At 35.9% G+C, this 26,826-nt stretch overlaps 1 protein-coding gene across 1 annotated transcript in view; it reads left to right on the top strand.

Moving 5' to 3' along the window:
- IQCM (IQ motif containing M) overlaps positions 1 to 26,826 on the top strand; it is a 421,264-nt gene that overhangs the window by 126,315 nt on the left and 268,123 nt on the right. The window contains exons 5-6 of the mRNA XM_070504871.1: positions 2,784 to 2,871; positions 7,011 to 7,105. Of these exons, the coding sequence (XP_070360972.1) occupies positions 2,784 to 2,871; positions 7,011 to 7,105 (183 nt within the window). The remainder of the gene's footprint in view (positions 1 to 2,783; positions 2,872 to 7,010; positions 7,106 to 26,826) is intronic.

Genomic DNA, 26,826 nt, shown 5'->3' with positions numbered 1-26,826 from the left:
GAATCCGAGTGAGGAAACTATTCGTGTTTCAGAGGAGATATGATAAAGGTCTATGTGGAGGCAGTGTGAGTGGGAAAATATGGAAGGGATTTAATGAATGATTGTATGAGGAGATTGAAGGAGAGTGAGTAGTAGAAGTGGCTTCTAGGTTTATGGATGGATGGTAGTGTAATTAATTGTGGGAGGGACACGTTGATTGAGATGTCTTTGGGACATGTGTATAGAGATAGTTGGTTATTCAAATATGGCAATTGAGAATGGTCTGAGCCAAGATACACAGATTTTGTGAGGCATCCACATTTAGATGATAAATGTAGCCATGGGGGTGGACCAAATCATTCAAGTGAAGTGTTAGAAGGCAGGCAGGGAAGGAGCTGTGGGCATAAACAACAGCTGGAGGTGGTCAAAGCAAAATGAGCCCATGAAGAAGACAGGTGAAATAGTCAGAAGTGAAGAAAATTGAATGGATGATTGATTACAGGTGAATGAATGATTGGTTCCAGCTGACCTCGGAGGAAAACATCGTAAACAGAGTTAAGGACTAAAGTCCTTTAGTTGGCAGTTCTAATGCTTATGTTCCATTTGTTTGATTTCGTTACAAAACCCCCAAATACTCATTGGTTTACCTACATTTTCTTTTCCCAGTCTCTGTCTGTCTCTCATTTGCTAATTATTCTAACCAGAAGTGATGTATAATTTATTTTCCAGAACTGAAATTCTAGAGTTTGGTGTAATTGTTTTAGAGACTAGATTTTACATAAAGGGAATAGTTATGAACCCAGAGATAGTATATTTGCCCTAAGTCATACAGTGTCTGATTCCCCATCTAAAGGTTTATCTAAGCTAATTAGAAGTAATGTTGGATTTTCATATGCTTTAACTTCCTCTCTAGAAATCTGCTTTTACTCTATACTACTTCTTCTAGGGGTATAACTGCACTTATTTTTTATTTTGGATATAGTCCTAACATGATTTATTTAAATGCTACTCTATAGGGCATTTAAATGGATTATGCTCAAAGTTTTTAACAGATTTTTTCTCAAAATGAGCATACATTTTGCTTTCCCCCATCATTTTTCTCCTTCACTTTTCAGCAGTGATTGTCACTGTTAGTCGTACTGTCCATTGAGCGTGGTCATCCTGTTTTATTAAAAGTTATATCCTACATCTTCCTTCTCGAGGAGTTAGCATAGCAATTTTCACTAAGTACATATTCCTTAAATAAATAAAATAAGCAAATATGCATATTGAGTATCATAGTGATTAAGAATGCAGGCTCAGGGACTGCCTGCCTGGGTTTGAATATCGACTCTACCTACTGCTAGCTATATAACCTTGGGAAAGTTAATCTCTATTTCTCTGCTTCAGTTTCCTCATCTGTAAAATGGGGATAATAATAGTATCTAATTTATGGGGTTGTTGTGAGAATAAAATATGATAATCCATATCCAGCAATTAGTGCACTTAGCATAAGGCAAATGCTTTTAGATGTTTCTATTTTTAAGACTCAAACTTTTAAATTCTTTCTCTACTTCTTCACCTTAATATGCTGTTTCTCAACCTGCCGTGTATCTTTACGTAGAGCGTGTCTTTTGAGCTCTATAGTCACCTTCCAAAGGAAGCAATACAGAAATTACTCTCCTTTGCTGATTAGTCACCTGAGGCCCCATGAACTAAGGGGAACAGTAGAGCAGACTGATGAAGGGTGAATTTACAGTCAGAGGAATACAGGTTCGAGTCCTGGCACTGCACCTTTTAACTTAAAAGATCTTCGTAAGCTGCTTTCCTCACGTGTAGCAAGGAATAATCACAGTAGTTCACACACACACACAAACCCAAAAAACCACCGAACAACAGGTTCAGAGGCTTAAGTATCATAGGGAATGCTAACCAAAACCCCTGGTATATTATAAATAGTCAATTAATATTAACATTCTGTTTTCCATTTCTCCCAAATTTTTATATTCCATGTTATACATTTAAAATCTAAATTACATAATGCATTCAGCTGTGCTATTCTATTTGTTAGCATTGACACACCAACTAGTTTGTAAATATTTCTAAAACAGAGGGTTTCATCTCATATTTTCTCCGTATCTGTGATATACCTGAGCTAGTAGCTAGAAGGTGCTTAATAGATATATGACTTAATAACTTGTTATAATGTTTCAAACTATGTTCGTCCCATTATCTGTACAAAATAGAAAGTAATAGGTATTTAAAAAATATTGATGTAGATCACACTTTAGTCTCGAAGTACTAGATTGTTTTTTAAAAGCAGAACTTTTGCCTTTGCTGGACTTCAGTCTTCCTCTCTATCAAATGGATGAGATTCTGGAGCACTCAGTGTTCCTATTTACATTAACTAATGATTGCTAAATTATTTTAAAATAGCTGGTTCTCCTATAAAAACTAAGCTTTATGGTGATGATGATGATGATGATAATGCTGGTATGTATAAACGAGGCTGTTTGTATTCATTGGTATATGCTATGCTGTTGCCGACATTTCTCCGGGAGCTATCTCCTTTCTGATATATGCAGTTCATTTACTGTCTACTTTAGGCCCTAAATTTTAGTAATTGCAAAACATCTGAGGAGCATGGGGGTAAAAAACACCCAAATGTGTTTTTAGAGTATCTTTGTGTTAGTAATTTTTTAAAAAAATATTGTACCTCTGGTTATTAAAAAATCTGTGATTTGCAATTTAATTCAAAAAATGCACTTAGAACTTGAAAACTAATAGTATACAATTAAAGCTTTTCTTTTTTTTTTAAACTCCAGAACAAGTTAAACTGGGTAAAATAGTGACTAATATTGAATCAGTGAGTAAAAAAATGGAGAAAGAAAAACAGCATCATGGGAAGTCCAGGTAATGTGTACTTAGCTACCCTATAGAAGAAATATACTTTTCTTCTACTTTGACAATATTTTCTGACCAATTGTTGTGGCTTCTCAAGTCTATTAACACCCTTTGCATGAGGCTAATTTATCCTTCTGCTTGAGTCCCTCGAAGCATATCAATTATCAAAATTTTGGTTTTCAGTTCAATTAACTTTTGAACTGGAGGATGTCTGAGTAGTTAAGCAAACCATCTGGGTTTTACAGTGCATAAACTCAAATCCAATTTGTGGCTTTCTTGAGAAGAATGCCATATTTTATGATAATATTACATAAGTTTGGAATTTTAATAACTCATCTGCAGCAATTATGGAGCAGAGTTAAGTTATGATTTTTCTTTTTTAATTTAATAATTTAAAGTTAGCCTTTTTCTAACAGAAGGTGAGGCTGATCTTACAGAGCATAGTTTGAAGGCAGGAATTTTGAGCATTGCTTCTGCTTTCCAAAGGTGTCTGGATATGGGTCAGTTTACTTTTCTGAGTTATTCCGGTAGACAGCATCATCATCTTCAAGGTAACTTTACAATTGTGTATGTGATTGTTGGCCCTAAAGCTACAGATAAAACCTCTAAAGGCCCGTCAGCACATTTTGTAGGGACAGTTATACTTATAAAATATAAATACTGCTCTGTTAAAATGTGTTTTTCAGTGGCTTATTTTACATTAATTCATTATATAACATGGTCATAAATTTGGGGTGATTGGCATAGCTATAAATAATAGAAATTTGAGAAAATGTTGCTATGGCCATAAAGAATGTCATAGATCTTCCAAAATTTATCTTGTGAACTATGCTTCACACTTGAAGATTCATGCTCAGAAGTAACCACTTTCTTGGCTGAAGTGTAATCAACATTCAAATTTGGAATAGTGGATTACAGGTGCAGCTTTAATACTGAGGCTTTGGTTTTACCCATGGTAAGAGAAGATGTTAATTGCAAAGGAAATGATTATGTTGGGAATTTACTAGTTTTTAAAAATTTCCTTTCTGCCTTTACTTAATTTAACCCAAGACCCAGGTTGGTCTAGCAGAGTAGGAATTGTTAAAAGAGTAGTTAATATATCAATTTAACCAAACAGTTTAGAATTTCAAGTAAGCTTATAAGAACTAGAAGAGTAAACTGAACTAATTTGAAAACTATCATTTTCAGTATTTTTAGATGGGGCTAGTAATCCAAGGAGGAGTAATAGGGACAGTGGAACGCTCGTTAATAATAAATCTGATCAGGCATAATATCTTTCAGTATCTCTTTCTCAAAAGAGTTGACTATTTTTCAAAATTGTTTTTTCCGCAACTTGTGGAAGATAAAGGTCTCTTGATACCTTAAATTCCCATTTTTAATGAAAACGTGTCTTGCTTAATGAGGAAGATCAACACCCTTTGAAATTAAGAGCAAGTGCATGTACTTCAATGACACCAGGGCAGACAAAGCCTGAACTTAAATCTGCCAGAGCTGCTCTGTCTTTATTTATAGCTAGATTATGGTGGTAACTTGTTTCCTACCTTAGCAGTTAGCTTCATTTCCTTAATTTTAGAAGTGTGATGAGAATGCAAAAGGAAAGACAAATGAGAGTTTTGGGACATGGTGGCTCAGGGTTTTAGAAAACTTGTTCTTAGCTAGACAAATAAAATGCCATTAGACTAAAATTTTTATTGAAATCTAGTTCACCACATAATGAAGATAAGCAAACTTAGCAATGAGGATATAAGCAACAGAAGGAAAAATAGAATCAGTCAGCGAATCAGGTAAGGGATGGTTAACAATGCAGGGACAGGCTCTAGGAGTAACTATGAATTGCCCAACTCTGTGAGACTCTCAAAGGTTTCTGTTCAAGACAAACAGACCCCTCTGAGAGAAGCTGTGTATAATCTACTTACAATTTCCCTGTAGATGCTTTGGAAAATACTAATTTTTAAGGTGACACATAATATTTTAGGGTAGACCATGAAAATATTGGCCCAACAAAAGAAATTTCCTTGGACAATACATGAAGAAATATGATAGAATATTATAAATGTATGACTTCTTCCTTTCCTAAATTTCTCTTTATTTGACTTGCAGAGGGAAAGTAAAGTTGAATACTTCTGCATTTTCAAATTTAAGTTTAAGGAAGTGAAGTTCTTCCATGTACCTTTGAATTCTAACTTCAAAGATTAATTATCATACATTAACATACCTTTTTATGACAATAATGATAAATGTGAGTGCATTCTAAATGTTAATTTTTCATCAAGGAAATTCACTTATTATTCACTTGTTTATTAGAGCTAATTTTTTAGTTGATAATATTTAGTGCATTTGAGGGTATGACAACTACATTTCTGTAAATGCATTCTATAATTCAGGCAAGTGAGCCTGGACTTCTTCCCCTAGTTTTGTGATCAGTGGGAGTTTCCTCTGTTACATGACAAATTGTATTTAGATTATTCTGATAATTTGATAACAGAATGAGGATATTATAAAATGATAGAATCCCTCATGGCATTTCACATTCGTGTTGAAACGACTCTGCCATTTCACCTTGTGTTTGTAAAATATTTGGCTTAAGTGGATGAGATGTGGTCTACTTCTACAGAATCTTCCATTAAAAGGGAATGATTGAAAAAAAGCAATTAATGCTTCTAATTTTGAGATTTAAATAATATTTAAGCATGGACCAGATAGAAGAAAGCAAAGCAAACTACAACTGATCAGTGTATCTTGGCCCCATTCTTGGTGGCATACAAATAAATTCTAGAATTTCAAATGGAGTTTTGCAAAACTACCTGAATGCTCCAGCCTCTCATATTTTCCCTTGGTGATGTGATTCTGTCATATTAGGGATACCTCAGTTCTTTGGCCAACTGCATAGGTGTGATCACATGAATGACAGCTAGACTAATGGATCCTATAAGTCAGTCATTTATTTATTGAGTGCCTACAACATGCCTAATGTAAAACTCTGAACAGGACAGGCACACCCTCTTCCCTCATGGACTCTAGTTTTTTGATGGGTAAGATTTCTATAACACTTATATATAACATTTGAACTAGCAATTCCATTTTCAGGCATTTACATTAAGAAAAGAAAATAATTGGACAGGTACACAAATATGAATTTTCAAAGATTTTCATCCTTGTTTATAAATAACAAAAACATGGAAGCAACCCAAATATCCAGCAAAAGAAGATTGGTAAATAAACCATCAGTATGTTAAATCCATACAATGGAATGCTATGTAGTGGGCTGAACAAGCAATGTGCATCTTTGTACATTTACAAAGATAGATATTCATGATATAAAGTGCAAAATAAGCTAAGTTCATGTACATTTATGTAACATAAACATAGAAAAGGTGTAGAATATGTTACACATGTTAACCATGACAAATGGCATCAGTATAAAGTAGTAATAAGGAGCTTAGTTCCTGAAGCCCCGTTGCCTGTGTTCAAATCCTGGCTCCATCCATTTCTAGCTAGGATAATATGATCTATGTACTACCTAACCCCTAAATGTTTTAGTCTCTTTGCCTATAAAATGGGTATAATAATAGTAAATACCCAGAGGTTTGTTGTATTAAATGTGATAGGAACATAAAGGTCTTAGAATAGTGCCTGTCCTATAGGAAGCATTTCAGGGTTTGCAATTATTAGGGGGGTGAATTAGGGGTAATTTTTATTTTCTCCTTTTGCTTATTTACATTTTGTAAAGTTTCTACATGGTGCCTGGTTGTTGATTCAGCCGACTTGGTTGAAACTCTCCAAGTCATGATAGGAAAACACGTTACTTAAAATTTCCTGCAAAACAGAGAAGAAATAGATATGATGCATGTTCATGTTTTTGTTTTTTGTGAGACTTTTTTGTTCAGAAAGAAAATGTTCCTGTTCGTTATCCATACTTAGAGCAAGCAAAATTTGGTAGTATTTTGTCTTCATTCACTAATAAATATTTATAGAGGGCCTACTATGTGCCCCTTACTCTACAATAGGTGTAGTCTCTGTTCATAGGAGACAAGTGCGCTTCTCTCTGTGATTAACCTCTAGTCCTATAACATTAGTTTTGGAAGTTTGTATTACAAAATAGGGTCTATTAAATCATTCAAAGCTCTAACTTTATGTTTTGGAAACAGAATGTTGGACGCATCCTATGCCTTCCCCATGATCAAACATGGCATGCTCTTACGACCCATGACCTCCTCTTCTGTGGGGCTTCTGGAAGAAAATGGTAAGTCTCACTGCATAAATGTTGGTAGCAACTCAGTGATTTTCATTATTTTGCATTTATTTAAAATGCAAAGTCAAACAGCCATTATTAAACAGTCATTTCTTTTATATTTCATTTCAAATACTGTCTCAAAAGATAAAGAGATTTCAGAAACAATTACTAAAAATTAGTTTTAACTTTCTTTATTTGAACTTGAGAGATTGGATTTTCTAAAATGTGTGTGAATATTGAAGCTTTTAGGAAATTATAAGGATAAATTCTCATAATTTAAAAAATATCTCTATAGTTGAGTTGCTGTTTTAAAAAAATACATAATTCTTCAAAAGAAAGTATAGATAATTCTTTAAAGTTCCTTAAATGTGACTGAGAAGCTCTCTGAAGCTTGATGAGTTGTTTGAAGACCCAGGGGCTATAGATTCAAAGAAACTATTTTGTAGTTTTCCCTCTTTTTAACTTGTTACTCATGTTTTTGAGCTTCGGGGTGTCATTAAGAGAAAAACTCTTGTGGAATGGGACTATTTTGATTTTGGAAGAAATTTTTCTAAATTTGCAGAATAATCTCCTCCTGGGTTCTCAAGACACTCTTGCATAAAATTTCTTTTATTCAACTACAATTTTACCAGCCTTTATTTGTTTTGGTTATTATAGAAGGAATTCAAGCATCAAGTGGAGGCTCATGAAACACATTTTCATTAATCCAACCAATATTCACCAAAACTATTAATATTTGTGAATAATGTCAGAATCTTGAACACATGCAATAGGTCTGTTTAAAAATTTTGATTGTTAAATTGGTCCACAGCTTAAATTCTTTTAAATCTTGATCAGATAATCTGAGGCCCCAGGGTAGGGGAAAAATGTGTGGGTCTCAATTGAGTCTAGAATTGAATAATTATGTGAAGAAGTAAATGCTGTCAAAAATTTCTCATAAGGCCTAGGGTCTAATGGGTGAAGTAGTTTTTATAGATAATAATCTTGAAATATGATAACCCTGAAAGCTGAGGTTTACAGTCCTTAACTACCTCATAAGTGAAAGTTCTACTAATTCTGTGACATTTAGACTTTATTCAGGATCAACCTAAGGGTTGATGAAAGCCTCTATTTTCAAATACCATCCATAAATCACATGTGTCTTTCCCTTTCAGAGGAGCTTCTTAGTTCATTGAAGGGTTCAGTAATTCTCATGGCTTTAGTCTGAATGTAGAAATTTGTCTTTTTGCATACACATGGAGCTTAATATACAGGGGCTTGTTTGTTTAGTGCTAAAGAAAAGATAGAAGACTTTTCTAAAATGTTTGTTGAGAGAGTCCCAGTTACTAGCTACAGATTATTGTGAAATTGTGGCTGGACGGCTGGAAGCATGCACAGTTGCCTACGTGATGTTTTGAGTTTTGCCAAAGGTTCTATCCATGCAAAAATGTTCTGCTGAAATATCTGAAATATTTGCTAATGGAACCATCACTTCATGGAGGCTAAAGACGCTATACTTATTACAGTGACTGATACATATTAGGCATTAATAAACATTTGTTAAATGAATGGATGAATTAAGATAAATTAAAAGGAGAAGCCACCCAAATGGAATATACTTCTGTATCTTTGTCTGTATGTCTGTTTCTGAAACTTGATAACTGCTAAAAGAAAAAAGAATTTGGGAAAGTAAAATACAATAGTAACAGCAATGAATATAAACGTTGAAAAGAATAGCACCAGATGCTATTTTTTTTACTGTTCTTGTTTACACTGATTATATGTAGACTGCAGAGATACCATAAAAATCAGTAGATGTTATGTAGTTTAGTTTATATGCTTTAAAACCAAATTGTTAGGTAGATTATTAGTTTTATGATATAAGTGTCTCAAATAACGTCATGGAAGGCTGGGAGGTTGACATGTTGAAAGTGTAAAAAATTGTAATAAAAATCAGTATTTCCAAATGCTGTAGGGTAGCTATTCTTTTTTCCTTAAAGTGAAATGTATTTTTAATAAAATAAGAATGGGAATTTCATCACTGCTTTGTTGTATGTGAAGCTTTTGTTTTATTTTGTTTTGTTTTCAGCCAAACCACTCTTTGATAATTGCAACATTTTTTTTAGAAGAGCAGAAATATCTGAAGGCTTGTGGCCAGCAACTTATTTTATATAAGCTATTAGTAAATGTGAAAAATGATTTTATTTTTGAATAACCTAGGTGTGGTCCTGGCTTTGTGTCTTGGGTGAAAAATAATAAATACTTCTTTTATGCTTGTTAATTTTTTAGTTCATTTTAAGGCTATGGTCTAAAAATTTGCACAACAAAGCTTTTCTCTCTCACCAAAGCTTAAATTGTGAGAGAATGTAGATCTTGTGATTTTCTCTGGGATATATGGTAATTTATTGGGCTCTTAAAATTGCTCAATTCTTTTTTAAAATAAGTAAATTATTCTTATTAAAGGAAAAAGGAAAGGAAATTAGAACATAGGAATTAAGACAACTTTATGATTTCTATCCATTTGACTTATGTATTATTATATATAATATATAATAATATAATGCATATTATATACATATTATATAAATGTATGTATCTTATAATGCTTGAAGCCTTGCTTTTTAAAGCACTACCTCACAGTGATTGAGTGAAGTCACTGGAGTTATTCTGGTTACTCTAATGAGGTTAGAATTCTGGCTCTGCTAGTTTCTATCTGGGAAACTTCATCCGAGTTACTAAATCACTCTGTAATTGTTTCCTCATTGGTTAAATGGGCAATAATAACAGTACCAACCTCAAAGTTTTTAGATAATGCTTGTAAAGTGTATAACATACATCCTAGTGCCTAATAAAATTGAGCTATGCTTATTAGCCACAATTCCCTAGATATATATATAGTAAAGCATAATAGACTTGAAAATCTAGTGTTTGGAGACGTAGCTTTGACCATTTCAGAAAGGATACATTACTAGAAGCACAAGACACACTTCATGACAACACCGACTTACACTATCACGGCACTGAACTCAGGAAGGGAGGTTCATTGTTATTGTGTAAACACAATCATTTGACCTTCTTGGATTCAACTATTTTTGCCATTGTCATGCCTTTTTACCCTCCTATTTCAATAAATTTGGTAGGTCACTCTTAAACTGATATTCCTCAGGCACCCCTTTCACCAGTAATTTCAAAGCTTTCTTCCCATCTTTATGATTCTAAGGGAAGCCTCAATGTAGAAACTCTTTAATAGACTTTTTCAAAAGAAAGTTCTGTGAAGAAGGGAGATGTTTCAAAGAAGCCCACATTACATAAGGCCCAAATCTCTGTGTGGCTGGGTACAAATCCCTTCAATTCTCTGGGCTTTAGTTTCATCATCTGTAATCCTCACGGAGAGGATAAAACTGCCTCAGTGAAAGAGAAGAAAGGTTAGAAAATTTCCTTTTTCTGTATGGTTACTTCTCAGATATTAAAACCTCTCTATACAATCATTGACAGGAGAGAAGAGGACTGACCCCCAGACTCTGCTCTTGGCAAGATTTCTTACCTCTCCCTACATGCCAAGTTCATAGCCTTGAGACCCTCGGGGTGAATCTCATTAAGTATGTCTTTTAACTCTGTCTACATCAGTCTGCACAAGACACTTGGGACTTCCAAATCACTGCTTACCACCAAAACCCCACTCTCGATAGAATTTTGTGTGTCTTCTTTTCTGACGTCATCTCTTACTCTTCCTGTTCCTGAAACCCATTTGGTCTTCTCCCTGAATTTATGGCCAGTAACCAGCAAAAATCCTAAATCCTTAACCTCTTCTAAGTATTCCCTTCACCTTCTCTCTCTAACTGAAATCTGTGCTCTGTCCCCAACCCTGAGGACATTTCTTCCCCTGCTGCTCTCCCAAGTGGTGATGGTCTTCTCTACAATGCCTCACATCTCTGGGGTTGGAGATGAGATGTGACCTCCTGATTCTTCATGCTGTTTTCACACCACTCCCCCCTCCTCTTCCCTAAAACTCCCAGCTTTGAATCTCATGTCATCAAATTATATCCTTTATTACCTCTCCTTCTTACAGTAATCTATTGATTTGTATCCATTCTCTCATATCCTAAAGAATTTAGCCCTTGGATGCTTGTCATTTTCTCTAGCACTAGTCTTATAATAACTCTTTGTGAGTTCAATATCTAAATGAATAAGCTTTCTAATTTATTGGATTCTCCTTCCCTTGAGAGCTTTTCCTCCAATGATTTTGCCTTCTGTCATGCTACATATATTCTCTGATAGTTATAGCCTAGAGACCTTTGAAATATTTCAAAAATCTCACCCTGAAGAGCACCACCATTCAACCAGACCACCTTCTAAACTCCAACAATTTTTTTTTAACTCCCAGTGGGAGTCTTGGTACCTCCAATGTTCACAGGAGGCCTGGCACTCAAGTTTTGAATTTCTTCTCTAGCTATACTCATTCCCTCGGTAATTTTATCCAATCCTTGGCTTTAAATACCGTTTATATGCTGCAAACTCCAAACTTATATCTCTAGCCTGGTTATTCTCCTGAACTCTAGCTCATGTTCAACTGCTTAATCAGCATTTCCACCTGGATTTTTAATAGGCACGTCAAACCTAACGTTTCCAACTCAGGAACTTTGTACATGTTGTTCTCATTCCCTGGAAAGCTCTTTCCCTTAGATGTCACAGGCATCACTCCTTCATCACTTCCAGGCTTTGTCCAAATGCCCCCTTATCAGTGAGGCCATCCCTGACCTGCCCGTCGTGGTAGCACCATCCGTCCCAGCTCCATTTACTTCTCCTGCTTTATTTTGATCTCTAACATTTAAGGCTTCGGGACATATTGTCTATTTTACTTATGTGGTTTTATCCGCCTCCTCCTGCTATAATATAATCTCCATGAAGGCACATAGTTTTGACTGATTTACTCAATACTATATCCCTTGAACCCAGAATCATTCCTGGCACATAGGAAAAGCTCACTATATTTTATTGGATGAGTGAAAATACTGCTATTTTTTTTTTCTAAAAGAGTGGTACCAATTTTCATATTTATTTTTTCTATTCAACGAGGAAAGTTATCTAATTTATTAGAATAAATATTTCCACCCATGGAGCTCAAATATGCTCTTTTCATCTTGAATAAAAAATACAGCTGAAAGAATTACAGCTCTGTGTGTGTGTTTCTGAGAACATGGTGAACAACTGTGCAAGGAAGGACTTCTGGGTATAGGACGCCTAAAAATGCTAGTTAAATATTAAAAGGTTACTTTAAAAATGTGGCTGAACTGGCAGGAAAGCATAAAAATAATAAAACCAGAAAATATAAGAAGGCCTGTTTCCAGAGACGTTTAATGTTCTTTAGAGTAGTTTGTTTTTAGGACTCATACCTATTCCTGGTGACCTAGAACTTTCCTAGTTAAAAAAAACTCAAACAAAAAAAACTGGCTTCACTTCTCTCCCTCTTCCTGTCTATCATCTGTCTATGTATCTGTCTATCATGTATGTATGTATGAATGTATTTATTGTCAGACCTCAGGTATCCAGAGTCAGATTAGTAGAAATCCTTATTTCATGATGCATTATCATCACTTGTCCATGAATTGCCCTCTTTTATTTATTTTTTGTATTATTGAATCTTATGATGAGCACAAACAAAATTATCTCACAGCAAAAGGTGTATAATACTAATAGCAACTAACATCTACTTGTGTGCCCCTCCCAAATTCTATCCCTTTGCTTCCACCATAGATGTGGAGGAGTTCTGCTATTGAATTGTTTTCTTTTTTGCTGAGGAAGATTAGCCCTAAGCTGACATCTGTGCCAATCTTCCTCTATATTATATGTGGGTCACTGTCACCACGTGGCTTGATGAGTGGTGTAGATCTGTTCCTAGGATCTGAACCTGTGAACCTGGGCTGCTGAAGCAGAGTGAACTGAGCTTAACAATTAGGCCATGGGGCCAGCCCCTCTACTACTGAATTCTTGATACTAATTCTTTTTTAGTTATATTGTGGCTAGTCTTTTCACTTTCTTTAATGTGTTTTTGATGAATAAATAATATTGATTTAAACATAGTAAAATTTAACAAAAATGTTATCCTCTCTTGAACAATAAAAGGACTATCAAGCACTTTAGGTTTGCTCTTCCTCTATTCAGAATTTCTTATCATTGTCCGTTATTTCAATTGTCTTTTTTAAACTTTAATTTCACAAGCCATGCCATAATTATCATTATTTTATAGAGATGATGTTTGTTTAGATTTACTTGCTTCCAGGCAGATTGAGACTTGAGAAAAGCTAGAAATTTTTAGAGTGAAATACAGATGAAGATGATATACCCTTCCTTTTATTTAGGCCTCTTTAAAGTTGTCTCAATAATATTTTATAGTTTTCTGCATATATATTTTTTAGATTTATTCCTATGCATTTGATGTTTTGATGGTAGTTTAAATGGTATTTAAAATTTTATTTCAGTCCCTACCCCCTTTTCTGGTTATAGAAATACAGTTAATCTTTTTACATGGACCTTATATCCTTATGGCCTTTGTAAATTATTACTTCTAGTAGTTTATCTGATTTATCTGTTGATCTTTTTAGACTTTCTCTGTACACAATCATGTTGTCTATGAATGATGACAATTTTTGTTCTTTCCTTCTTATTCTAGACATTTATTTATTTATTCTCTTACCTTATTGTGTTGGCTAAACTTCTGCACAATGTAAAATAGAAATAGTGAGTGGCTTTCTTGTCTCATTTCCTATCTCAGAAGGAATTGTTATATATATGAGCATTCAATATAATGTATAATGTTTTTTATAGACTGTTTTTATTATATTAAAAAGTTCCTAGTTTGCTAAGTTGTTTTCTTTTTTTTTGAGGAAGTTTAGCCCTGAACTAACTGCTACCAATCCTCCTCTTTTTGCTGAGGAAGACTGGCCCTGAGCTAACATCCATGCCCATCTTCCTCTACGTTATATGTGGGACGCCTACCACAGCATGGAGTGCCAAGCAGTGCCATGTCCGCACCCGGGATCTGAACAGGCAAACCCAGGGCTGCTGAAGCAGAACGTGCGCACTTAACCGCTGTGCCACTGGGCCGGCCCCGCTAAGAGTTTTTTAATCATGAATCAATGTTGAATTTTATCAAGTGATTTTTTTATTTTATTTTATTTTTTTCCAAAGATTGGTACCTGAGCTAACAACTGTTGCCAATCTTCTTCTTTCTTTTGTTTTTTCTGCTTTATCTCCCCAAATCTCCGCGGTACATAGTTGTATATCCTAGTTGAAGATTCTTCTAGTTGTGGTATGTGGGACGCTGCCTCAACATGGCCTGAGAGCAGTGCCATGTCTGCTCCCAGGATCCGAAGCAGCTAAACCCTGGGCTGCCAAAGCTGAGCGCGGGAACTTAACCGCTCCACCTCAGGGCTGGCCCCAAGTGATTTTATTTTTATCTCTTATGATGATTTTATGATTTCTCTCCTTTGTTCTCTTAATGTAGAGAATTAGACTCATTCATTTTCAGATGTTAAACTTCAACCTTGGAATAAACCTAACTTGAATTCAATTTGCTAAGGTTCTGTTGAGGGTGTTTTCATTTATATTGAAGAAAGAAATGGCTTGTAATTTTCCTTGTCTATAATATTCTTGTCATGATTTGGTTGGAAACTATTCCCTCTTTTTCTGTTGTCTAGAAGAATTTCTGTAAGATTGTGCTATTTTTTTCTTAAACGTTGAGGGAAAATCGCTAGTGAAGCCACCTGGCCTGAAGTTTTCTTTATATAGAATTTTGAAATCATAGATTAAATGTCTTTGATAAAATTAGAACTGATGAAATTATTTTCATCTTCTATCAGTTTTAGTAAGTTATGTGTATAGGGTTATGTCTAAATTGTTAAAAGGATTGCCATAAAATTACCCATGATAATATTTGTACTGATGTCTCCTTTTTAATTTTTTATTTTGATTATTTAGGCTCTCTCTCTCCCTTCTTTCTATCCTCCTTCTCTCCTTTCTCTATGGTCAGTTTTGCTAAACAGCTGTCAACTTTATTGTTTCCCTTTTTATTTTAAACCACCTTTGAGCTTTACTGATTTTCTCTATTGTACATTGCTTTCAATTTCATGAATTTCCATTGATAATTACATTTTCCTGCTCTTCATGTTGGTCAGCTCTGACTGAGTACTTTCTTTGAGACCATAATACCTATTTGATTTTACTTCACCATTTACTCATAACAATAAATATTTTCTAAATACTGTTATATATGATATTATCTAATTAGTGTGATTAGTTTTTTCTCAATAAAATGGATAAGGTTTTTTTCAATTATTTTTTTGAGATCATAATCATTTATAACATTGTGTAATTTTGGGTGTACATTATTGTTTATCAATTTCTGTGTAGACTGCTTCATGCTCACTACCAGTAGTCTAATTTTTATCCATTGCCATACATACATGCCCCTTTATGGCATAACATGGCATAACACCATCTGCTCAGTGTCCATCCATGTTGTTGCAAATGGGCCAATTTTGTCTGCTTTATGACTGAGTAGTATTCCATTGTATATATATGCCACATCTTCTTTATCTATTCATCCATAGAAGGGCACTTGGGTTGCTTCCACATCTTGGCTATTGTGACTAATGCTGCAATGAACATAGGGATGCATAAATCACTTTGGATTGTTGATTTCAAGTTCTTTGGATAAATACCCAGTAATGGGATAGCTGGATCATATGGTATTTCTATTTGTAATTTTTTGAGATATCTCCATACTGTTTTCCATAGTGGCTGCTCCCATTTGCACTCCCACTAGCAGTGTGAGGGTTCCCTTTTCTCCACATCCTCTCCAGCATTTGTTATTTTATGTCTTGTTAATTACAGCTATTCTGACAGGTGTAAGGTGACATCCCATTGTAGTTTTGATTTGCATTTCCCTAATAATTAGTGATGTTGAACATCTTTTCATGTGCCTGTTGGCCACCTGTAGTGTATCTTCTTTGGGAAAATGTCTGTTCCTATCCTCTGCCCATTTTTTGATTGGGTTGTTTGTTTTTTTTGTTGTTGAGTTGTATGAGTTATTTACATATTTTGAAGGTCAACCCCTTGTCTGATAAATGATTCACAAATATTTTCTTCCACTTGGTGGGTTGTCTTTTCATTTAGTTCATCATTTCCTTTGCCTTGCAGAAGCTTTTTAGTCTGATGTAGTCCCATTTGTTAATTTTTTCTTTTGCCTGATTGTTTCCCTTGCCTGAGTAGACATGGTATTCAAAAAGATGCTGCTAAGACTGATGTCAAAGAGTCTACTGCCTATATTTTCTTCTAGGAGTTTTACAGTTTCAGGTCTTACATTTGAGTCTTTAATCCATTTTGAGTTCATTTTTGTGTATGGTGCGAAATAATGGTCTACTTTCATTCTTTTGCATGTGGCTGTCCACTTTTCCCACCACCATATGTTGAGGAGATGTTCCTTTCTCCATTGTATGTTCCTGGCTCTTTTCTCCAAGATTAGCTGTCCACAGATGTGTGGTTATATTTCTGGGCTCTCAATTCTGTTCCTTTGATCTATGTGTCTGTTTTTGTACCAGTACCATGCTATTTTGATTACTGTAGCTTTGTAGTATATTTTTAAGTCTGGGGTTGTGATGCTTCTAGCTTTGTTCTTTTTTCTCAGGATTTCTTTGGCTATTTGAGGTCTTTTGTGTTTCCATATAAATTTCTTTTTTTTTTTTGAGGAAGATTAGCCCTGAGCTAACATCTGCCACCAATCCTCCTCTTTTTGCTGAGGAAGACTGGCTCTGAGTTAACATCTGTGCCCATCTTCCTCTACTTTATATGTGGGATGCCTGCCATGGCATAGCTTGACAAGCAGTGTGTAGGTCCATGCCTGGGATCTGAGCTGGTGAACCCCAGGCTGTTGAAGCAGAACATGTGAACCTAACCGCTGTGCCACCAGGCCAGCCCCCTCCATATAAATTTTAGGATTCTCTGTTCCATTTCCATGAAAAATGTCATTATGATTCTGATTGGGATTCCATTGAATCTTTAGATTGCTTTAGGTAATATGGAGATTTTAACTATGTTTATTCTTCCAATCCATGAGCATGGACTATCTTTCTATTTCTTTATATATTCTTCAATTTCTTTCAATGATCTCTTACAGTTTTCATTGTATAGGTCTTTCACCTCCTTGGTTAAATTTATTCCTAGATATTTTATTCTTTTTGTTGTGACTATAAATGGGATTGTATTCTTGACTTTCTGCTAGTTTGTTATTTGTGTATAGAAATGCAACTGACTTTTCCAAGTTGATTTTGTACCCTGCAACTTTGCTGTAGTTGTTGATTATTTCTAATAGTTTTCTGGTGGATTCTTTAGAGTTTTCTATATAGAGAATCATTGTCATCTGCCATCAGCAAGAGTTTAATTTCTTCCTTTCTAATTTGGATACCTTTCATTTCTTTTTCTTGCCTAATTGCTCTGGCAAAACCCTCCAATACTATGTTGACTAGGAGTGGCAAGTGTGTGCACCCTTGTCTTGTTCCTGTTCTCAGAGGGATGGCTTTTAGTTTTTCACCATTAAGAATGATGTTGGCTGTGGGTTTGCCATATATGGTGTTTATTATTTTGAGCTACTTTCCTTCTATACTGGTTTTATTGAGAGTTTTTATCATAAATGGGATGTTGGATCTTGTCAATGCTTTCTCTGCATCTTTTGAAATGATCATGTGATTTTTATTCCTCATTTTATTAATGGGACATATCACATTGATTGATTTGGGGATATTGAACCAACTCTGCATCCCTGGTATAAATCTCACTTGATCATGGTGTATGATCCTTTTAATGTGTTGCTGTATTTGGTTTGCCAATTGTTTTGATGATTTTTGCCTCTGTGTTCATCAGCAATATTGGTCTGTAATTTTCCTTCTTTGTGCTGTCCTTGCCTGGTTTTGGTATCAGGGTAATTTTGGCCTCATAGAATGAGTTAGGAAGTGTTCCTTTGTCTTCAATTTTTTGAAATAGTGTGAGAAGGATAGGTATTAAATCTTCTTTGAATGTTGGGTAGAATTCTCCAGAGAAGCCATCTGGTCCTGGACTTTTATTTTTGGGGGAAATTTTTGATTATTGTTTCAATGCCTTTATTTGTGATTGGCCTATTCAGATTCTCTATTTCTTCTTGATTCAGTTTTGGGAGGTTGTATGCATGTAAGAATTTATCCCTTTCCTCTAGGTTATCCAATTTGTGGGCGTATAGTTTTTCATAGTATTCTCTTATTTCCTTTTTGTTGAGGAAGATTGGTCCTGAGCATGCATCTATTGCCAATCTTCATTTTTTTGCTTGAAGAAGATTGTCCCTGAGCTAACATCTGTGCCAGTCTTCCTCTGTTTTGTATGTGGGTTTATGCCACGGCATAGCTTGATGAGTGGTGTTGATCTGCACCCAGGATCTGAACCTGCAGACGCCAGGCTGCTGAAGTGGAATGTGTGAACTTAACCACGATGCCACCAGGATGGCCCTATCATAGTATTCTCTTACAATCCTTTGTAGTTCTGTGATATCTGTTGTAATTTCTCCTGTTTCATTTCTGATTTTATTTATGTGAGCCTTCTCTCTTTTTTTCTTAGTGATTCTGGCTAAGAGTTTGTCAATTTTCTTTATCTTCTCAAAGAACCAGTTCTTAGTTTCTTTGATCCTTTATACTGTTTTTTTAGCGTCTACTTCATTTATTTCTGTTCTAATTTTTATTAATTACCTCCTTCTGCTGACTTTGGGCTTTGTTTGTTCTTCTTTGTTTAGTTTTGTTAGGTGTAGTTTAAGGTTATTTATTTGTGGGCCGGCCCAGTGGCACAATGGTTAGGTTCACATGTTCCACTATGGTGGCTCAGGGTTCACCAGTTTGGATCCCGGGTGTGGACATGGCACTGCTTGGCAAGCCATGCTGTGGTAGGCATCTCACATATAAAGCGGAGGAAGATGGGCATGGATGTTAGCTCATGGCCAGTCTTCCTCAGCAAAAAGAAGAGGATTGGCAGCAGATGTTAGCTCAGGGCTAATCTTCTTCTTCTTCAAAAAAATTACTTATTTGAGATTTTTCTTGTTTGTTGATGTGGGCCTGTATTGCTATGAATTTCCCTCTTATAACTGCTTTTGCTGCATCCCACAAGAGTTGGTATGTTGTATTTTAATTTTCATTTGGTATTTTTTAATTTCTCCTTTGATTTCTTCATTGATCCAATGGTTGTTCAGTAGCATGTTGTTTTGTCTCCAGATGTTTGTGACTTTCCCAGGTTTTTTCTTGTAGTTGATTTCTAGTTTCATAGCATTGTACTCGTGAAAGATGCTTGATATGATTTCAGTCTTACATTTATTGAGGCTTGACTTGTTTCCCAATATATAGTCAGTCTTTGAGAATATTCCATGTTAACTTGAGAGGAATGTGTATTCTCTTTTTGGATGTATTGTTCTATATATATCTATTAAGTCCATCTGGCCTAGTATTTCATTTAAGGCCACTGTTCCTTGTTGACTTTCTCTCTGGATGATCTACCCATTAATGTAAGTGGGGTGTTGAGGTCCCCTACTATTATTGTGTTGCTGTCAATTTCTCCCTTTGGATCTGTTAATAGTTGCTTTATACTTTGGTGCTTCTGTATTGGATACATATATATTTATAGGTGTTATGTCCTCTTGCTGGAAAGTCCTTTTATCGTTATATACTGCCTCTCTTTGTCTCTCATTGTCCTTTTTATCTTCAAGTCTGCTTTGTCTGATATAAGTATGGCAACATCTGCTTTCATTTGCTTGCCATTTGCTTGGCGTATCATCTTCCATCTCTTCACTCTGAGCCTATGTTTGTCTTTAGAGCTCAGATGTGTTTCCTGGAGGCAGCATCTTGTTGCGTCTTGTTTTTTAATCCATTCAGCTACTCTGTGTCTTTTGATTGGAGAATTCCATCTATTTATATTTAGAGTGGTTATTGATATATGAGGGCTTAATACTTCCATTTCATCTCTTCTTTTCCAGTTGTATATATTTCCATTTTTTCCCCTTCCTTTGTGTGTCTGACTGCCATTTCATTTTAGTGTTTTCCTGTGGAGGTTTTCTCAGTTGTCTCTTCTTATGAATTGTGGCTCTACTCTGATTTTTCATTTAGTGGTTACCATGAGGTTTGTATAAATGATCTCATAGATGAGATAGTCAATTTTCTGATAACCTTTTGTTTCCATTAACCTAAGAAAGTCCCATCCCTTTTCTCTTCTACTTCTGAGTTATTGTTGTCACAAATTATTCTGTTCTGTGTTGTGAGTTTGTCACTAAGTTGAAGTATTTATAGTTACTTTTGACACTTTCTTTTCCTTTATCTTATAAGTTATAATTAAGTATTTGCTACCTTGGTCTGCAAAAGAACTGTAGCTGTCTGATTTTGTCTGTCTATTTATCTCCTTGTTCAAAGCTTTGTAGACTTTCGCCTTTTTGTTTCAGGTATGATGGCATCCTTAATTATTTCTCATAGGGGAGGTCTAATGACAATGAGGCGGTCCCTCAGCTTTGGTTTATGTGGGAAAACTTTTATTTATCCATCATATCTGAAGGATAGTTTTGCTGGATAGAGTATTCTTGGCTGAAAGTTTTTGTCTTTCAGTATTTTGAATATATTATTCCATTCTCTCCTGGCCTATAAGATTTCTGCTGAGAAATCTGCTGAAAGCTTGATAGGGTTCCTGTTAGGTTATTTTTTTCTGCCTGGCTGCACTTAAATTTTTTCTGTCATCAACTTTTGCCAGTTTTTGTATTATATGTCTTCGAGAAAGTCTTTTAGTGTTGATGTAATTAGGAGTCCTATTGCCTTCATGTATTGGTAAGTCTGGTTTGCCCCCAGGTTTGGGAAGTTCTCAGATATTATTTCTTTGAACAAGCTCTCGTTCATTTCTCCTTTTCTTCTCCCTCTGGAATACCTATAATCCTTATGTTGCTTTTCCTAATTGAGTCAGATATTTCTCGAAGAATTCTTTCATTTTTTTAAGTCTTAGTTCTCTCTCCTCCTCCACCTCGAGCATTTCTATTCTGTAAATCACTAATTCTTTCCTTCATAATTACAGGTCTAGTTTTTAAGGACTCTAGATTATTTTTTATCTCATTACTTGTGTTCTTCATGTCCAGACTTTCTGCTTTTTTTTTTTGTAAAGCTTCAATCTCTTTGGTCAGCTATTCCTTCTGCTCACTAATTCTATTCCTGAGCACATTGAATTCTCTTTCTGACTTTTCTTGTAACTCATTGAGTGTCTTTATGACAGCTATTTTGAATTCTCTGTAATTTAGATTGGACATTTCTGTGACTTTAGAGTTGGTTTTTGGAGATTTGTCATTTTCCTTCTTGTCTGAATTATTGCTGTAGTTTCTCTTGCTGTTTGATGAACTAATCTTTTGCTGGCACATTTTTGGTAGTATAAGGTCACTGATTCCTCATGCTACTGCTGTCAGGACTTAGGAGCTGTGTTTCTGATCCCACCCCATCTGCTGGAAGTTGTGTGGGTGTGGTGGGTGCACCTACTGGCTAGGAAAGTGTTCACATGCAGGCTCATGGCTGCTGCCGCACTGAGGCACATTCCCACTTGTGGGCCTGCAGCAGTACTATGGGCACTCACGCCAGCTGGGAAAGCATTTGTGTGTGCTTGCAGATCTGCCATCACCTCTTCTTAAGGTTGCACCAGTCACTGTGCTTTCTGTGTGTGGCTCCTTCATGTGGTTGGAGCCTGGGCTACTCAGCACCTTGGCAGTATGGTGGGCTCTCCTGCTTGTTGGGAACAGTCACGTAAGGTGTGTTCCTACTTGTGGGTCCACAGTGGTACTATAAGTGCTCATGCCAGCTGGGAAAGCTTTCATGCATGCTCATAGATCTGCCCCCACCTCTTCTTAAGGTCAAGGTCACGCCAGCTGCTGTGTTTGGTGAGTGGGGCTTCTTCATGGGGTCGGAGCCTAGGCCACTCATTAGGACTGCTGTGGTACACTGGGCTCTACTGCTGGCCGGGAATAGTCACGCTGAGGCACCTTCCCACTTGTGGAGCTACAGCAGTACTATGTCTGGGAAAATGTTTGCACATGGGCCCAGGCCTGCTGCTACCCCTGGATGAGTTTTTTGTGGGCATCAGTTCCCCTGTAAAAATAACCAATAGGGGCTGGCCTGGTGGCGCAGTGGTTAAGTTCACACATTCCACTTCAGTGGCCTGGGGTTTGCTGGGAGTGGACGTGGCACTGCTTGGCAAGCCATGCTGTGGCAGGCGTCCCAAATATAAAGTAGAGGAAGATGGGCACGGATGTTAGCTTAGGGCCAGTCTTCCTCAGCAAAAAGAGGAGGATTGGTAGCAGTTAGCTCAGGGCTAATCTTCCTCAAAAATAAATAAATAAATAAAAATAACCAATAGAGTGGCAGACATATGGGATCTCAAAAAATGCTTTGTAAATAACTTTCATTCCCATGTGAAGACAGCTTGAAATAAAACCCCTGCCATTAGGTTTATATTGTATTAAGATCAATAGAAAATTTTTAGATTTCATTTTTTCTATTATACAAATTCATATAACCATACTAAATAACTTTTGGAGAAAAGAAAAGTTTGTCCATTAATGCCACCACCCTCTCACAGCCATGGCTAACAATTTTGTTTATTTCCTTCCAATTTTATTCCCTTTGCATCTTTTAGAAACCTAGTGGCTACATGACTTTTAACTTTCTTCTAGTTGAGTCTAACATAATAGTTTTAGTTCATTAATTTTATTTTCTCCCAACAATCGTAAGATAATCCTCCCCTGTGTACCAGTGCAGTAAACTCTCCAGCTCTTTCATCTGCCTGCTCCACCAGGAGTTATTCAGTGTATTAGTCAGCTGGGATTGCCATAACACTATACCACAGGCTGGGTGGCTTAAACAACAGAAATATTTTCTCACAGTTCCAGAGGCTGGAAGTCTGAGATCAGGATGCCAGTATGATTGGGTTCTGATGAGAGCTCCCTTCCTGGCTTGCAGATGGCTACCTTATAGCTGTTTTCTCTCATGGCCTTTCCTCAGAGCATGCATTCAAGAAAAAGAGAGATCTCTGGTCTCTGCTTATAAGGGCAGTAACCCCATTATGAGAGCTCCACCCTCATGACGTCATGTAAACCTAATTATCTCTGAAAGGCACTATCTCCAAATACCAACATATGAATTTAGGCGGGGAGCAGGACACCATTCAGTCCATAGTACTCAGTATCAGAGGAGGAAAAGCCGTGTTCTTTGTTCCTGCTTCTGACACTATGTGAAGGCAGCTGAAGGAAGGAAGGGAGGGAGAGAGGGATTCTCAATTAATTTTGCAAGTGGAAAGTAGATTTTTTAAAATAATAAAATCTAAACATTCTAAATAGATTTACTTTTATGCAGGAATCCACTATATCACAACAGGTGGAGTGGGAGGTAGATGATGCCTGCCTGGTATACATTTAGACTATTGCCACTTGCCCTTTTAATTCTGTGGTCACTTATCTCCCAAAATTCTACTGTAATTATCAAGTCCCTTCTCATAAATATTTTCACTCATTGATGTAATTTCAGTTATTATTTTATACCAAGGTGATTCCAAAAATGATTTGAAAAGCTGAAATTTAAGATATTTAAAATATTTTTGTTACTTTTTCCCACAATAGCTACTCAAAACATTAATTGAAGGGTAGATATTTATAATAAAATTATAGAATAAATTTTTTTTAATATAATAATAGCATAATTTGTATCAGGCCTTACTGGTAATAAGTTTCTTTTTGTATGTTGTCTTCTTGATTCTCAAGGGATTTTCAGGCATGGCTAGTCTAACTTTTTCCATCTTTCAGACGAGGAAACTAAATATCAAACATTTGCAACTGGCTCAAGTCTCACAAGTATCAAGTTCCTGATTCTCAGTTCTTCTTCCATTTTATTGTGTTGCTTTTTATATGTTCATATTGTCTTAAATGTACCTATGAATATTTTACTCTTTATAAAATTAGGATTTTTTTTTTTAAGATTTTATTTTTTCCTTTTTCTCCCCAAAGCCCCCTGGTACATAGCTGTATATTCTTTGTTGTGGGTCCTTCTAGTTGTGGCATGTGGGATGCCACCTCAGCATGGTTTGATGAGCAGTGCCATGTCCGCACCCAGGATTCGAACCAACGAACCACTGGGCCGCCTGCTGCAGAGCGTGCGAACTTAACCACTCGGCCACGGGGCAAGCCCCTAAAATTAGGATATTTTAAACCTTCATTTCAAGGCAAAACAGAGTGATTCAATATGGGATGGACTTATAAAATGAATATTATGCGGTTCATGTAATGTCCTGAACTAAACAGTGTTGTAAATTTGTATGATTTTTCAGATTTATGGTATATCTGATCCCATGCAATTGAAATTTGGCATTTCTTGCTACTGTACATACTTTTTAGAATTATATTTTCAACAAACCTTTCAAGTTTATCAATGATGTTACTGCATGTTGTACAATTTTAGAGTGTTAGCTTTTATGTTGAATAACAAATTAGTTTGTAATGCTCTTTCAGTATATAGTAATATAATAGGAAAGATAGCTTTCTTATATGATTCCCCACTGCTCATGTTAATAGACATTTCATAAAAACACAAGTGTTTTATTGTCTGAAAACACATCCTGCCTCATATTCTTTAGGAAAATGTGAAAAATATTTTTAATGTACCAAATTTTAAACAATCAAAATTTTTCATGCTGGGATAAATGCGTGCTATGATATTAAAAACGTTCAGCAAATCTCTATGAGATACTTGTGGGATGCAAAAAAGCTGTTTTAAATCCATTACAAGAATACTTGTATCTTGAATCCAGGTATTTCTCTGTTCATTGTGCACTCTGTCAGGAAAAGGAAAACCAACAGTTTTAGCTAATTTTATTTAAGCTAATTTCTGAAATTTCGAAAGATTGAATATATAGTCAATAAATATTGATGGTGGCAGGAAGATATGGTCTACAGTAGATTATAGATATTTATTATTCAAAATGATCTTGAAATATAACATTTCAACATTATAAGCAAGCAATTTGTTTATATATCCTGAAGCAAGATTGAGAGGGCATCTTTAGACTGGTGATGTACAATAGAAACATCATGTGAGACACACTTACAATTTAAAATTTACTAGCAGCCACATTAAGCAAGTAAACAGAAACAGATGAAATAAATTTTAAACACACTTTTATTTAACCTAGTATGTTCAAAATTTATCATTTCAATATGTAATCAATTTGAAAAATTATTAGTAACACATTTTACATGCTTTTTTTCTTATTAAGTCTTTGAAATCTGCTGTATGATTTAACTTACAGCACATTTCAATTCATACTAGCTACATTTCAAATGCTCATGACACATGTTACCAAACTGACAGCACAGCCTTGGATTTTGGGCCCCATGAGACCATGGTCACTTATTTCCATGCTAATGCTTGGCACATAGTATATGGACAGTAAATGTTTAAATAAAAGAAAGAAAAAAGGAAGCAAAGAAAAGTCATAGAAAAAGTTTGTAGTCAGAACTATATATCTATGTATATATCCTCTTACTAGCTAGATGATCTTAACTAGGATATTTATCCTTCCTATACCATGTTCTTTAGTAGGAATGAGACGTTTGTATCTCCTTTCAGAATTAGAGTGAAAGAACTAAATGAGGCTAACACAGGTAGAGCACCCACTAGGTTTCCTTCCATCCCATTTTCTTTCTGAAATCTGAATTAAGTCATACATTAGATAACTTAATCTATTTGTATCCATTTTTATTAGATTTTATAAATTGCCCACCAAACATAGTACACTTTTTCAGTGACAAGTGAGTGGAAAGGAAGGAACTAGAATCAGAGAGGAGAAGGAGGTTCTTGGCATCAGTATTGTAGCCAAGGACAATTATGTTAAATTGCTTAGCATGCTGTGGAATTAATTGCCTGTGATCTTAATTATAAATACTTCATTTATAAAACAGCCTTTAAGCACGCAGTTCTACATTTAGATATATGAATATTTTGGCACCTAAGTTTCAGTCCGACAGCCAGTTTAAAACGTTAATGGCTCAATCACTTCAGATCTTCTAACTTCTCTTCTGCTCAGGCCCGACTTGCTCAGGGCTTTGCAGAAGAAAATAGAAGCATTATCTGTTCTCTTCTTTCCTACACTCACACATACCCATATACACTATAACATACATGCAGAAATGTGCAGAAAACATTTGTGTATGGTGTGGGGCTGGCTTCACGGGCGTGTTACCCTGCAATCACACAGGACTCCTCCCTCAGAAGGGGATCAGCGCTTCGGGTTCAAGGCTCTTTGGTCGCCATCTTGAAATTCGTTAAAATTTTACCTGTAAACTTGTGGTTTGTAAGTGAGTCTGATAGGATAATGGAACATGCACTGGAAGCTTGGAGCCTTAACTTTCACTTGGTCCTCCTCCTACCTTCCTTCCCAACTCCCAGGGATGGGGTCTTGATCACTCACTCCCAGGTGCGGGCCCAGAGACTGCAGCCCCCTCTGCCCTGAGGGCAGGAGTGGGTACTGCAGCAAGGAGGGTGCGGTGGATGCCTGTGGCCTGCGTACCTGTGAGGGTCTGCACTCACCCAGTCAGTGTCCCCATGCTCAAGGGAGCATAACACTAAATAGCAAGTAAAACACTCCATGACAGACTGAGAGAGACGAGTGAATAATGAAAA

This window comes from Equus asinus, chromosome 3 (assembly GCF_041296235.1).
Source record: "Equus asinus isolate D_3611 breed Donkey chromosome 3, EquAss-T2T_v2, whole genome shotgun sequence".
Taxonomy (NCBI): domain Eukaryota; kingdom Metazoa; phylum Chordata; class Mammalia; order Perissodactyla; family Equidae; genus Equus; species Equus asinus.
Note: the sequence above shows the minus strand (reverse complement) of the source record. Positions and strands in the feature narration are given on the sequence as shown.